Source organism: Colletotrichum truncatum (assembly GCF_014235925.2).
Source record: "Colletotrichum truncatum strain CMES1059 chromosome Unknown Contig_0001, whole genome shotgun sequence".
Lineage (NCBI taxonomy): Eukaryota > Fungi > Ascomycota > Sordariomycetes > Glomerellales > Glomerellaceae > Colletotrichum > Colletotrichum truncatum.
The window spans coordinates 7,280,529-7,294,652 of NW_027222398.1; the positions used below are offsets into that span (position 1 = coordinate 7,280,529).

At 51.2% G+C, this 14,124-nt stretch overlaps 5 protein-coding genes across 5 annotated transcripts; 3 read left to right on the plus strand and 2 right to left on the minus strand.

Moving 5' to 3' along the window:
• Positions 1-248: 248 nt before the first annotated feature.
• CTRU02_202031 (uncharacterized protein) lies at positions 249-680 on the plus strand (the record flags this gene model as incomplete). The annotated part of the gene is made up of 2 exons (XM_036725391.1): positions 249-539; positions 600-680. The coding sequence occupies 2 exons, from the start codon at positions 249-251 to the stop codon at positions 678-680; spliced, it is 372 nt and encodes a 123-aa protein (XP_036583069.1).
• Positions 681-1,432: 752 nt separating this feature from the next.
• On the plus strand, positions 1,433-5,017 carry CTRU02_202032 (Fumarylacetoacetase 4; the record flags this gene model as incomplete). The annotated part of the gene is made up of 7 exons (XM_070203966.1): positions 1,433-1,910; positions 1,970-3,224; positions 3,279-3,315; positions 3,658-3,803; positions 3,939-4,366; positions 4,420-4,500; positions 4,560-5,017. 7 exons carry the CDS (start codon positions 1,433-1,435, stop codon positions 5,015-5,017), a joined length of 2,883 nt encoding a protein of 960 aa, XP_070062548.1.
• A 1,824-nt stretch (positions 5,018-6,841) lies between these two features.
• CTRU02_202033 (mitochondrial carrier) lies at positions 6,842-9,164 on the plus strand (the record flags this gene model as incomplete). Its single annotated transcript, XM_036725394.1, has 3 exons — positions 6,842-7,030; positions 7,171-8,361; positions 8,430-9,164. The coding sequence occupies 3 exons, from the start codon at positions 6,842-6,844 to the stop codon at positions 9,162-9,164; spliced, it is 2,115 nt and encodes a 704-aa protein (XP_036583072.1).
• A 670-nt stretch (positions 9,165-9,834) lies between these two features.
• On the minus strand, positions 9,835-10,742 carry CTRU02_202034 (lysosomal cystine transporter; the record flags this gene model as incomplete). Its single annotated transcript, XM_036725395.1, has 2 exons — positions 9,835-10,517; positions 10,589-10,742. The coding sequence occupies 2 exons, from the start codon at positions 10,740-10,742 to the stop codon at positions 9,835-9,837; spliced, it is 837 nt and encodes a 278-aa protein (XP_036583073.1).
• Positions 10,743-12,319: 1,577 nt separating this feature from the next.
• CTRU02_202035 (glutamine amidotransferase) lies at positions 12,320-13,890 on the minus strand (the record flags this gene model as incomplete). The annotated part of the gene is made up of 4 exons (XM_036725396.2): positions 12,320-12,864; positions 12,918-13,662; positions 13,732-13,827; positions 13,876-13,890. The coding sequence occupies 4 exons, from the start codon at positions 13,888-13,890 to the stop codon at positions 12,320-12,322; spliced, it is 1,401 nt and encodes a 466-aa protein (XP_036583074.2).
• Positions 13,891-14,124: the final 234 nt, after the last annotated feature.

Below are 14,124 nucleotides of genomic sequence, written 5' to 3' on the forward strand. Positions count from 1 at the left end.
AGCTTGCTGGGATGGGGGCGGTTCCATCTTATCTCTCCGCATTTCCGACACAGGCCCTGGGTCGATCGGGGAGCGGGCATGCGGAGACGGAGGGGCGGCGGTCGGCATATTGAGGTGGCATCTCCCCCTGTGATTCTTTTTCAGATTGGTCTTTCAACATTTGAAGAAATCGGTGTGTTCATACACGTCTACCATTCTACATACTTGCATCCGTCAGCCATAACCAAGAAAAAGTTGATAGCTTCAAGATGTCAACGACAACGACAGATAACACAGCTACGGCAACCCTTCGTCAAGACCATCTCTACGATTACACCATTCGACTCACTGGGGGTGTCGAAGATGCGTACTCAAGGCCCTCTAGAGATGCGGCCCTTCCCATAGTCGAGAACCCTCCCGACTGGTATAACCAGCACCGCCAGGTGCCTCCGTATCGGCCCGTAAACAGGGCGTTAGACATTTCGGATAGGCCATGGGGCTCCAACCGAATCGAGACGGGCTTCGTCTTTGTAATGTTGAATGGTTGTTGGCTTCAGGGGGTAAGATACAGTCCATGGCCGTGCAGTTTGTCTTTTTCTCATTAACATGTTTCTGAGTAGATTTCCAACTGGCTCTGGAGAAGTACCGGGGGCAAAGTGAATGACAGCTACTGGAGATTCAAGGTTGGTGGAGAGATCTAAGACCTCCAGCAGCCAGCATGTCCAATGCAGTTAAGTTAGCGTTATAGCTATGGGTGAATTGTGTAATAATAGTCGGTTCCCTCGATGAGATTATCCAAACGAAACGAGAAAGTGATTTTATTTCTGTTGCGTGACAAAAGGGACCAGACCTGAATCAGTTGCAAAGAAAACCGGGACGAGATGAGTTCACAAGAACCACCACTGCCCATTTTCACTGGCCGACTGCAGTCCGGCAAAAATATGTGACATGGTGGTGCAAACTCGGCTCGCTTGAGCAGTCCGATATGAGAGACAGAGCATTGGCCTTGACCTCATGCTACACGCCACAATTGCTCTATGACGGAGCTCAAGCCCCTTGTCTGGCGCCCCCGCATCCAAAACTCAACCTGCCCAAGCCATGGCGGCAACAAAGCCAGCTAGAGGCGGGCGGGTTGTGCAACTTGCCAGTGCAGTAACATGTTCACTAGGTACGCGAGGAGCGGCTGGCTTGCGTGCTCGCTGTACATTGGCAGCCAATTGGGACCAGCCCCTCCCCCACCGTTCCGCCGCGCGGAACACCATGAGAGGTCCATCTTCACCACTTCCATCATCCGCTCCGTTTACTTGCTTTTTCCATTGAAATTTGTTACAACCCTGAATGCTTGCCCCTGTCTCGAAATATAATTCAAGAGAGCCCCCTTTCGAGCCAGCTTCTACGGTTAACAGTGACCCCTTCACCTTCAGTTTACAACATCATCATCCCTCACTTCAACATGTCTGTTAAAACGCCGCCCATCAGAGATCTCCTCGAGATAACCGAGGACCTAGAAAATGGCCTTACCTTCATGAAGAACGTTTCGATTCCTCTGAAGGAGTCATCGCTTCCAATTAGAGCGAATGTCTACCTCCCACTCTCGAAAGATAAGGCTGCCCGCTACCCAGTTTTAGTGACCTATGGGCCGTATGGCAAAGACATTCCGTACGCCAAGTTTTACCCAAAATCCTTTGACGAAGTCAGCCCTGAGCAGAGGTCCAAATATTCAGCATGGGAGACACCCGACCCCGTTTACTGGACCAGCCAGGGTTATGCCATTGTCCGAGCTGATGAGCGCGGCCTAGGTCAGAGTCCTGGTCTGTTAGACACTATGAGCCGCGGCACCAGCGAGTGTTTCTTCGACGTCGTTGAGTGGGCCGCCGATCAGCCGTGGTCTAGTGGCAAGGTCGGCCTGCTAGGCATTTCTTACTATGCTGGTGCGTTGCCCTCAGTAGAATGTGCATGCCCATATCTAGTCACTTACGTTCACTCGCAGGTTCTCAATGGCGAGTTGCTGCTCGTCGGCCCAAGGGCCTCGCAGCCATCATCCCATGGGAGGGAATGTCCGACTACTACCGCGATCGCTGCCGACATGGCGGCATTTATTCCAATAAGTTCATCAGCGTTTGGTGGAACCGTCAGGTCCTTGTAAACCAATACGGCCGCAAGGAAAGATCGAAGCTGGAGTTCCCACCCGATGGGCCAGGAGCCAGGGGCCAAGAGGACACTATTGAGGGCGATCTTCCCGAGGACGTTCTCATCGCCAACCGCCAGGACCAGACAAGGGATAATGAGAACAACCGCTTCCGCGATGATGAATACTACAGCAGCAAGGAATACAACCTTGAGGATATCGAGGTCCCTCTGCTTAGCGTCGCGAACTGGGGTGGAATTCTCCTTCACTTGAGAGGTAATGTCCAGGGATATCTTGGGGCTGGCTCGAAGCTCAAATACCTTCGCTTCATAACGGGGCGACATGACTTGCCCTTTTATTATCCAGAGGAAGTTGAATTGCAGAAGAGCTTTCTCGATGCGTTCTTGAAGGGCGATGACCGCGTCGGCTGGAGTGTGCCCGGGAAGATATCTCCTGTGACGCTCACGCTGCGTAAGGGCAATATCGGCTTCAATGACGCTCAGAAGGAGAAGGCATATGAAAAGCGAACGGAAACTGCATGGCCTATTCCACGAACCAAGTACACCAACTTTTACTTGACGCCAGACTTGGGACTCACAGCTGCCGGTCCCAGCTCGGAGTCAAAGACGGTTTCGTACAAAGCTCTTGGTTCCCTAGATAAGCCGCAATTCGTCTCTTTCACCACTGCCCCATTCGAGCAAGAGACCGAGGTCACAGGACACGTTGTGGCTCACCTGAACGTCTCTGTCACACCTGAAAATACTGGGAATGATACCGACATTGACCTATTCGTAACTTTGCGTCACATTGACCCGACAGGCAAGGAGGTGTTCTACACTGGCACCGCCGGAGATCCTGTGCCGCTCGTTAAGGGTTGGTTACGTGTGAGCAACCGTAAGGTGCACGAAGAGCACCCCAGACACAAGTCCTGGCTACCTCACAGAGAGTATCTCTCTACTGACGTCCAACCCGTCAAGGCTGGCGAAGTCTATGGCGTGGATGTCGAGATTTGGCCCACCAACGTAATTGTCGATAAAGGTGGCAAGATCGTATTTGAAATCGGTAGCGGCGATACGCAAGGTAGTGGCATCTTCCAACATGCTTCGGATATTGATAGGTGAGTACATCCGCCCAATTTTCACTACGGCAGACGCTGATTTCGCATCACCAGGCCCGCCAGCAAGTTTGCCGGACTGAACAACATCCACTTTGGGCAGGGCCTGGAGAACTATGTCACATTGCCTATAATTCCACTAAACTAGATGTTATGTGATAGTCGGAAGCTCCAAATCACAAATAATAGCTCAAGCGCGTGATGTGCTGAGAAGCGGCACATTTCGGACTTGGGCGGTCGATCCGAGCCAGGGAACTCGGGGACGGTGGGGGTGGGGGAGGGGGGAGGAGGGGGCCGGCGGATGATGTTGGACTGACAAACTCACCAAGGTTCGCAAGACGAAGGCTAAAAGATTCGTAGCTGCTACAAAACTTGTTCGCTTCCTTGCGTCCGAATTAAAACAAAACCTACAACAGCTTTGTCCATAGATCACTAGTACACGCACGTCAAGATGAGTCTGTCTGATCATTTCTCTATCGCCAACATTCCCTACGGTATTGCCAGTGGTAACAATCATCCAAAGGGTGTCGTCACGAGGGTTGGCGACTCCGTTATCTTTCTTGCCGATGTTGGCCTCGAGGTTTCCAGCCAGATACAGTCTGCTCTATCTCAAGTAAACGCCTGGTTTCTTGCTTCGAGGCGGTAAATGTTGACTTTGTTGTAGCCGACTCTGAATGATCTGGCAGCTGTAAATAAGGCTGAGCTCCGATTACTTAGGAAGAGTATCCAGGATCTACTTTCCGACAAAGCTACTCTGTGCAAGCATGGCGTCCCAATCGATGACGTACAACTTCACTTGCCGTTGCGAATTGGCGGCTTCACTGACTTTTCTTGTTCAAAAGAACACTTGCTAAACGCGTCGGAAGCCGTAATGGGACAGAAATCAATGCCGCCGGCAGCGCCATATTTGCCAATTGGTTACGGAGGTCGACCGTCTACCATTGTGGTCTCGGGGACTGCAATAACTCGGCCGCTTGGTCAATACCGCGACGGGGACAAAGTCGGCTTCGGCCCTTCCAGAGCTGTTGATTACGAGTTGGAGGTGGCGTGCATCATAGGCAAATCGACGCAAATGGGTGACCGTGTTTCAGTTTCTGATGCCGACGAGCACATTTTTGGTCTTGTCCTTTTGAACGACTGGAGCGGTAAGTAATTGACCCTTGTCCTTCAAGGTACGTAAAAGGCTGACAGTAAGTAGCTCGTGACATCCAGGGCTTCGAGATGAATCCCCTTGGGCCAATGAATGGGAAATCCTTTGGAACGACAATAAGTCCTTGGGGTGAGTGTTGAGTATCAAGTATATGTCCATTGATGGCCTGCTGATGGTGAGCGACATAGTGGTGACGCTCGAAGCGCTCGAGCCATTCACAACTCAACCACCTCCGAAAGATGTCCCTGCGCAACCCTACCTGCTGGACAAGAAGAAAGATTCGAGCTACACTATAGCTTTAAAGGCAGAGGTGTTGGCGAGTGGAGAGGCCACAACGGTATGCACAGCGCAGCTAAGTTGGATGTACTGGACATTCCGAGATCTCGTGGCTCAGCAAACAATCAACGGCTGCAATATCAACACAGGTGACATTTTAGCTACGGGGACGGTGTCAGGCGCTGGCGATGACGAGCATGGTTGTTTGCTCGAGATGACCAAGGGCGGCAAGGTTGGATGGAAACTGGCCAACGGTCAGGACAGGGTGTATTTGCAAGACGGCGACGGCGTGCGCATGAGTGGATATGCCGGCAGCGGCGTGGGGTTTGGTGATTGTGTTGGCTTCATCGCTCCCGCTCGGCCATTTTGACCCGACAGGGAGGGTTGATTTGCGAAATAGTAACGAATATAATAAATGTATGAATGTGTGAAAGAATCCAAGAGTCCGGATGCGGAGGAAACCCTCGTGTCGAGGATCGTCGTGTAAGGACTGTCACCCCTGAGCTGTTGACGTCGTCCCGATTCCAAAAGTGGCAGGCCTAGGCACCTGCTGCTTCGTTGGTGCGCGTGTGTTCCAATGAAACTATTAGGTGGATTTAGCGGTTGTATGGGGAGGCAGGGTAGGTAGTGCTTGGCGCGAGTCTGTCGGGTAACGGAAAATGGAGACCAGCTCCAATTGCTGCTGTGCTCGAACACCGTAGCTAATCCGAAGTTTAGGGGTCTCTGCAAGCCCTCTGGAGGCGGCTGGGCTTCCCGCACTCGACTGTGTCAGCCTTCATAGCCCCCAAGGGCTTCCCGCACATCCAATCAATGCTTGTTCCAGGTTTCTATGTGTCGGCAAGTTCGGAGCGGGTCCGGGATCCACTTGTCCGAAGTTTATGCGCACGAATCGAGTATCATCGGAGCAATCGAGACTGGGATGGCCACAGCCGACCCCCCGTTCGTTGTGCCATGAGTCCCGGTCGTGTCCGAGGTGTGGAAGCAAGGGTTTCTGGCACCCGAGCCAGACACCCAAGCACCTTACGCTTCAGCTACTGCTTTGCTTGCGCAACAGGGGAGCTCCCAATTACACTGTAATCCCCATTCCTATATGTATCCGTAGCTCATTCTTGGGATAGCTATGACTATGCAAAGAAACATCGAGGCCATATGAGTGAGATATCATTGGCGAAAAAGCAACATCAGCAAACTAATAGAATGCGAAGTGTAGCATAGGTAGAAACTTGTAAGAAAGGAAAATGAAGAAGGTAATAAAACGAAAGTAAGCTGACAATTCTGCGACCTCACGCAGCGACCGACAGTCACCAACCTGTAGTAGTACACTGCATCAGCAGCACGAGGACTCTGCATGTGCTGGTGTCTGTGTGCATGTGCCACTGTGTCAATGGCTGCTATTCTGGTTCACCATCGGGCAATGACTTCTTATCAGCGCGCTTATCAAGGATCTTGCAGGACACTAGGCCGGGATCAATTATGTTCCGAGACTTGTTCCTGAGTCCCGCGTGGAGCTAGAGGAGAAAAAAAATTACGCCAGAGGCTGGCAATTCCGAAAAACGGGCTCGACTGAGGAATTGACTCAGGTCATCCCGCTGTTTCTATGCCGACTTTTGTCTCTTGCGCTCCCTCCCCCGTGTCTCTCTTTCCAGCAGATGTACGTACTTCGTAGAAAGCCTAGGTGCACTGGTTCCGTCATGATCCTAAACTGAGACCGCCTGATCATTCTGCAGCTTTTCAAAATTTTACTTACTCCTTGCTGCGTGCAACCAAAGTGTCCGGCTGCAACAGGAAGTCTTCTTGAGTGTGACCAACTTCCCCAGACAGGCCTCCCCAAATTTTTTTTTCCTTTGTCTGCCTTGGATATTCCAACTCGCTCTAAGCCTATCGTTCTTCCTACCTTACGTCTCTACCTCAACAGTCCTTAGGTGTGTACCTGGAGTTTGTAATAGAATCGAATGATTCTGGAGAGCAACGCCCAGAAGGTCCACGTCGGCTAAGGCAACTAGTAAAAAAAAGAGAACAAGGTCAATCTTATCGCGTTGCACCCACCTCTGTCGCGCGACAACCACTACCCAACCCACAAACCACATCCACCTGACCTCCTCTTTTCCTCTCCAAGGTCAAGGCAGGGTACTCAGCTCAGACGATATCTCCCGTGCGCCAACACAAACAGTCTCTCTGAGCCATATAGCCCAAGATGAGCAAAGCAGCCACCGTCAAGGAGGCTGTCAAGGAAAGTCTTCTTGGTGCCGAGGAGCCCGTCCAGCTCTCTGCGCAGACTAAGGCCAGATTTGTCGCCAATGCCATCAAAGATGAGTCAACAGGAGAGCTCCTCATGGGGCCTGAACAGTTCATCAGCGCCGTTGCGCCCACGGATGAGGACTATGTAAGAGTTCCCTTCATCTATGCACGTAATCCATTAGGGACAGTCCGCCTTGGAGGTTCAATGCCTCGGCGGACAGCTGGCTCCGATATACCTCCGATCCACCATTGGACCTCTGGCTGACTCTGTTACCTGCGTTCCAGCACAAAATCAAGCGCGAACAGTACGGCATTCTGTTTGGCGTCGCCGACCGTAGAGACGCGGGCAAGATTACCCTCTCCGAATGGGCTGCCTTCGAGAACTTGTTGATGAAGCCCGACGCCGAGTACGAGATTGCTTTCCGCCTCTTCGATGTCGATAGGACTGGAAACGTCAAGTATGAGGATTTCCGAAAGCTTTATGAGCTCAACAAGGGACCCGACAGCATCCCCTTCGACTGGGAGTGCGAATGGGCCAAGCTATACATTGGTAGCAAGAAGAAGCGCCACCACATGGACTACCCCCAATTCTCCCAGATGTTGCGAGGGCTCCAGGGCGAGAGAATTCGCCAGGCCTTCCAGCTTTTCGACAACGACGGCGATGGCTTCATCAATCCCGAGGACTTCGAGCGCATCATCCGCGAGACCTCCAAGCACAAGCTCTCCGATCACTTGCTCGAGAACCTGTCCACTCTCTGCAACATCTCGCTTGGTAGCAAGGTCTCTTACGCCAACGTTCGTGCTTTCCAGAACATGATCAAGGAGATTGATCTTGTTGAGCTCATTGTGCGCCGTGCCTGCGCCAAGAGCCCTGATGGCAAGATCACCAGGACCGAATTCCTCAACCAGGCCGCCAAAATCACTCGATTCTCCCTTTTCACCCCCATGGAGGCTGACATTCTCTTCCACTTTGCCAGTCTTGATGAGCCCTCCGGCCGCCTGGGCCTTTCTGATTTTGCCAAGGTCCTTGATCCGTCATGGAGAAATGCAATCTACGAGACCGACGACTCTGCTCAGCGAGCTCTCGCCAACAGCGCCTCGACGGGCAAGGCGGCACTCAGTCGGGTTCTTGAGTCAAGCTACAATTTCGCCTTGGGTAGCTTGGCTGGTGCCTTTGGTGCCTTTATGGTTTACCCCATCGACCTCGTCAAGACGCGCCTGCAGAACCAGAGAGGTGCTAGACCTGGTGAGCGTTTGTACAACAACTCAATTGACTGCTTCCGGAAGGTGTGGAGAAATGAGGGCCTTCGAGGACTGTACTCTGGTGTTCTGCCTCAGCTCGTTGGTGTTGCCCCCGAGAAAGCCATTAAGCTGACGGTGAACGATCTCGTCCGCGGCCATTTCACCAACAAGGAGGGCAAGATTTGGTATGGCCACGAGATTCTTGCTGGTGGTACAGCTGGCGCCTGCCAAGTTGTGAGTTCTCTTCTTGTATACCGAATTCGTTTTGTTGTATGTATACTGATCAGTGTTGCTCTTTTCAGGTCTTCACCAACCCCCTTGAAATCGTCAAGATTCGCCTCCAGGTCCAGGGTGAGGTCGCCAAGACAGTTGAGGGAGCCCCCAGGAGATCTGCCATGTGGATTGTCCGCAACTTGGGTCTTGTTGGCCTGTACAAGGGTGCTTCCGCCTGTCTCCTGCGCGACGTTCCCTTTTCTGCGATCTACTTCCCTACCTACAGCCACTTGAAGAAGGATTTCTTTGGTGAATCGCCCACGAAGAAACTGGGTGTGCTCCAGCTTCTTACCGCAGGTGCCATCGCTGGTATGCCCGCCGCTTACCTTACGACACCATGCGATGTCATCAAGACGCGGCTTCAGGTTGAGGCACGCAAGGGCGAGGCGACTTATACCGGCCTCCGTCATGCCGCCAAGACGATATGGAAAGAGGAAGGCTTCCGTGCTTTCTTCAAGGGTGGCCCTGCCAGAATTTTCCGTTCGTCTCCCCAGTTTGGTTTCACCCTTGCTGCGTACGAAGTCCTGCAGAGCGTCATTCCATACCCCGGCAAGGCGGAGTCGGCAAAGGTTCACACCGGCGTCGGCGAGGCTGTTTCGACCCTGAGGGAGAAGCTGGACACCAGTCCTTTTGCTCGCAGCCGCAACGCGCTCAAGATCATCCTTGATATCGACGAAGATTTTGGCAAGGTCAAGGTGCCTAGTCAAGAGACCTGGAAGAAGTTGCCCCCTTTCATGCAGGCTAATGGAAACACATCCGCATGAGAAACGGTAGCCACGTTACGCACAAAAAGTTAGGAGATTCCCAGACATAGCACAGCTTCAGCATGAGGCATGCGTATCTGGATGGAAACATGATTAGCCACACAAATCGCATATATGGCCAGAGAAAAGTTCTAGAGCATAAACCCAAGACAAAGACAGACGATTCTCTAGAGCAGATAGAAAGTTGGGCGAGGCATCTTGCGAGACTGCATATTCCCCCGAAGGCGTTCAGGGGCAGGCATACAGAGGGACTTGGCATTGTATTTTCTTTCTTTTCTGTCCTGTACGGCTTCTTGGCCGTCGTTTTCTTGCAAGCTGTTGGTATAAAACTTCGCATTTTGTGGTTTGGGTTCGCTACGAATCAGAACATCATGGTTGGCGACGGGGCTACAGTAGAGGCAGATTCCTATATCTTCCAGAGGAGCGTGTTTAGACTGGTTTGTGTTTGTTTAGAGATGTATGGAGTAATTACACTGCTGTCCACAGCCGCCTTTCATGCGTTTCGAACCACACATATGTTTGTGACTGTTCATGTACTTTGAGCCCAAAATGGGAACCCACAGGCTGACTGATATGCAAGAGTCAAGCATCTCTACGGTGTTGCGGGCATTGAAATAGTGTCGGAATAAACTAAAATAAAATGATACACAGTAACGGATACCGTGCTTGTTTAATCTATTCTTTGATGCTCCTCATCATCCGCTCGGAGAAGGGAATCCCTCTCGTCAGCTTTTCCCTCAGAACCGCGATACAGGATGTAGTGTTGTGTCATGAAGACCAAGTCGTACACCATGGAGACGTTGCCCAGGGCGAACTTGACGGGGTTTCCCGTAATGCCAGACCAATCATGCTGCAAGTATGAATCGATAGCTTGCTGGGCACAAGACAGCAGACCACCGGAGAAATCAAGAAGAATTTGCCAGATGGACCAGCCCTTGGTGGACTTATTGCGGTAGTTGGTAATAACCTGCGGCGTGTACTTGATAAGAGTGATGACAAGTTTGACGTAAGAGATAGCGTAGACAACATCTAGTGCGCACCAGCTCGTTCGCGGGTCACCATCACCAGTCGCCGTTGCGACGATGAAAGCTACAACAATAACTCCGACAATGCAACCAAAAGCGATACCCGTGATGAAGCGGCTGGGCTTGGTTCCCGAGGCAGGCGCGAAACCCCAAAGCTTTGGCAGATATTGACTGGTGGTGATACAGGAAAGGAGAAGAGCGTGGGCAGCGAAGGTGATGTCGTTGAAGGCAACAGTCGGGGTAAGACCGTGGTTGCGCGCGGCGTACTGAGAGCGGACGAGTGGAGAGTAGTAAAGGCACGCGTTGGAGACAAGGTATGCTAAGAAACCTGCATTGCGACAAAGTCTCGTCAACCTATGCGCTGTGTAGTTGGGCTGGTGCCAGAAGTCTTAGACTTACCCAGGCAATTGATCAGTGGAAAATCAACCGTTGTGCCGGCCGTCGTTTTCCTGGTAAAGTTGAGAAGAGGTTGCGGGTAGAATGAGCCGGACCAGCATAGGAAGTAAACCCAGCCAAAGACGACGGACAAGAACGGGAGAAACTCAAATGCCATCTCGAACCGTTGGCCGCTGACCGGTTTCTGTTCTGAGAGTTTTGAATATAAACCGTGATGCCTTCTCCTGAATCCTTTTAGTGAGCCAGCTAGCCAGCGAGTGCTCACTGATGTTTGTGGATGCGTGTGGGAGGTGAGCACGAGAGAAAGCCTGCGGGATGCAAATGAGCTTTCGCGAAACATTTGCGACATGGGACACTTTAGCGAGATGCGGGCTAGCTTCGTCGCTGCGCTTGATCATAAGGCGTTGTCACCGCCGAGGCACTGGCCTAGCATGCAGGTGTGGCTATACTACGTAGTAAGTGTTGCCCGCTCTTAGCCGCAGTTAAAGCAGCGGCACCAAGTGGCTGGTACGAGGTCGCTATGACAGGGGTGATCGGGCTGATCACCCCACCATGTGCAGTACTAAGCAAGCTCCTTCCCAACTCATGCACTCCGCTGAGGGGCACAAAATTTGGGGACGTTGGTGGAGTCCTGTGTTGTCATGGCTGGGTGTGATTTCGCCATTCAACATTTCCCAACAAGTGTTCAGGGTCCATTATGTAAACGTCTATCACGAGCGAGTCCTACTTTTACTACTTTGGAGTTCTGAAACGAATAGCCTTCTGGACATTACTGTACTGAGCGCCGCAAGAGGCAGATTAATCCTGATTCTAGTCATCTGCACATCAAAACCACTGGAGAATGGGTTTGGCAGTTCATATTCCGTTCGATTTATCCGTTGCCTTTTGACTTTTGACCAGCTCGGCTACCGTGATAGCGAGGGTTTTCATTTTCATTTTTTGTAAAGCATGCTTTGGTCACGCGGATCCTCTGACATCGAATCCTCTGATTCACTCTAATTTAAGGCTATACGGTAGCCTTAAACAAGAGAGAGGAGTAAACGAGCGAGTAAATCAACGTAGATTGCTCATGAAAGATATGCCCCCGGGTCTATGTTCGTCTTGTTATAGAAGATACATATGCGGCAAGATAATCGTCGATAATTAATGGCTGGATTCAAATGGCGTTGATTCTTACGCCTAATCTTTCCTCCTCCGTCGTTGGGCGCCATAGTATATGTATAAGTTAAGTCCAGATTGCTAGTATGCCCCCTTGCCTTGGAATACCCACAACGTTCATCAATGGTGGTAAGCGACGTTATATAGCCCGAGAGATGTGGACGGCATGGCGTGCTTGGCTTCCATTTGGGGGTTGGCCAACGTTGGGAAATCGACAATTGGTGGAGTGAACCCGGAGTTACCCCCTTTGATTGCTCGACATGGCCGAGGCGAGACCGCCATTGCATGCCAAATCCAACGACCAATACAGACTACTTTGCCAATCTCGTAGCTTCGATACGAGATGTTCAAGCGCTATTTAATTAATGGGCCTCACTATTGCAAAATCCTGAACTGATACAAACATGTCCAGTCTTTTGGTAGTTCTTTCTACCGGCTTTTTAAACTTTACAGAATGCCCGCTCACACGCTTCGCAATATTTCTAGTATACAATGTCAACTTAGACATAGTCTCGTAAGCCATAGCTAACGTGACTTTTTAGCATCTCCTTCAGCCTCCTTCACCGAGCACGCCCGCTAGCTCATGGTTAACTCGGGGAAGAATCGCGACAACTTATTAGGATGGCCAAATTCAGTCCTGCCGTGATTCTGCTCGTCCGGGGCCAACGAGTCCGTGTCGCTGTCAGCATTGACTTGAATCTCTGGCGCGGCTCTCTTGACCTTGATGTTCCCTTGAACAGGAGGTCGCGATGTGTTGGTTTGCGCACTTGATATCGTCGTGATTGACCTTGAATCAGCTGGTATTGAGATCTCGTGGAGTGTACTCGATGGTCTTGACTTGGCGACTGAGGACTGCTCGGGGGTATGGCTGCGAGAAACACCAAAAGGAATTGTCGGTCCAAGTGTTTTCTTGGAGGCCTCAAGAGTTGGCAAAGGGGTCGCTGTCGGGCTAAGAAGGGATGAGATCTTCTCATTCGCGATCAAGCCCTTCGTCTGAACAAAGGCACTAGATCTAACATGGTAGGGACTTCGGTCATAGTACTTGTCAATGATCGGATGAACCATAACCGTCTGGTTATGGATGGTTAGTATCGAGTTGGTCGGAACGTTCACCCAGTTTTCTGCCCCTGTGTTAGTATTACTTGCGGGCTTTACTTATAATGGTTGGACACACCTCTTTCGAAAGTCAGGGGCTCACTGGCAACCAAAACGATATCGGCACCTTTGTCCCGACGTTCCATTTGATAGTTTCGATCAGTTGGTGCCGAGGTTCTCGTTCCCCATTCAGTCCCGGATGAATAGTACAAACTTGCTGCCTCATCCGTAGCACTGCTAATATAGCGAGTGCAGATGATGCTTTTCCCGTCCGTAACAGCAAAATTGAGCAAGCTACGTGTGTCCACATGTTCTGACTGAATGGTGCTCTCCGGGATAGCATCGATTAGCTCATTGATCAGCGCAATGGTCTTCAGCATGGCCTTTCTTAATATTGTCGGGCCAAATCCGTTGGCGGGTTGGGAACTGGGATCGTGTCCCATTCTTTCAAGAGTGTCGAGAAACAGCGCAAACGCCCATTCGCTGTCTGTACCACCCTGAACTCCCAGGTACCACTTGTCGGCAAGCCTCTGTCCTAACCTCCTCTTAATGTATTTCCAGCCTCCTAGACCTCCGTTATGCATCCACATCAAACTTCCGTGGCAAAATGGGTGGCAATTATCTTCGCTCAGGGATCCTTCGGTTGTTGCTCTGACGTGGGCGAAGATGAGCTGGGAAGCGGTTTTGGAGGCAATGCGTTGAAGATTAGTGCAATTCCAAGCTGGAATGGTCGAAGTAAAAAGGCAAGGTGCATGACCAAGCTTAGGGTCGGTGTAGAAGCCAATTCCAAAGCCGTCTGCATTGTTCTGGCCCCTGCGAGTATCCTGTTTATCCAACGAACGAGATTAGCTCCATAAGCTAGGAAATGAAGAAGATGTATCAAGTCAGCATACCAATCTAAGCCTTGAGTCGAAGGACTGCTTCAGGATGGAATGCGTGGGATCGAGAATAAGCTTAGAGAGGAGTATCTCGTCGCTTCCTCGGTATACCTAGAGAAGGTCAGTGGCTGTCTGGACAATCAATATTACACAGCTTACCAAAAAACGGCACATGGTGGTTGCCTGCGAGCGACGCTTCAAACGCTCAAGTCGAGGAAGTTGAAGGAGTTAATACGCGATCGACGTGCAAATAAGTGAGGACGTCCGTCACTATTTATACAGCAGTATCGAAAAAAGGGACGAGATTGAGAAACATTCCGTAGGAGTCAAATTGGCGAGTGTAATCTGACGGAGGGATGGGGGAGATGTTATCCGCTTGACGAGCTATGGCGCGATCAGAAACCCCAG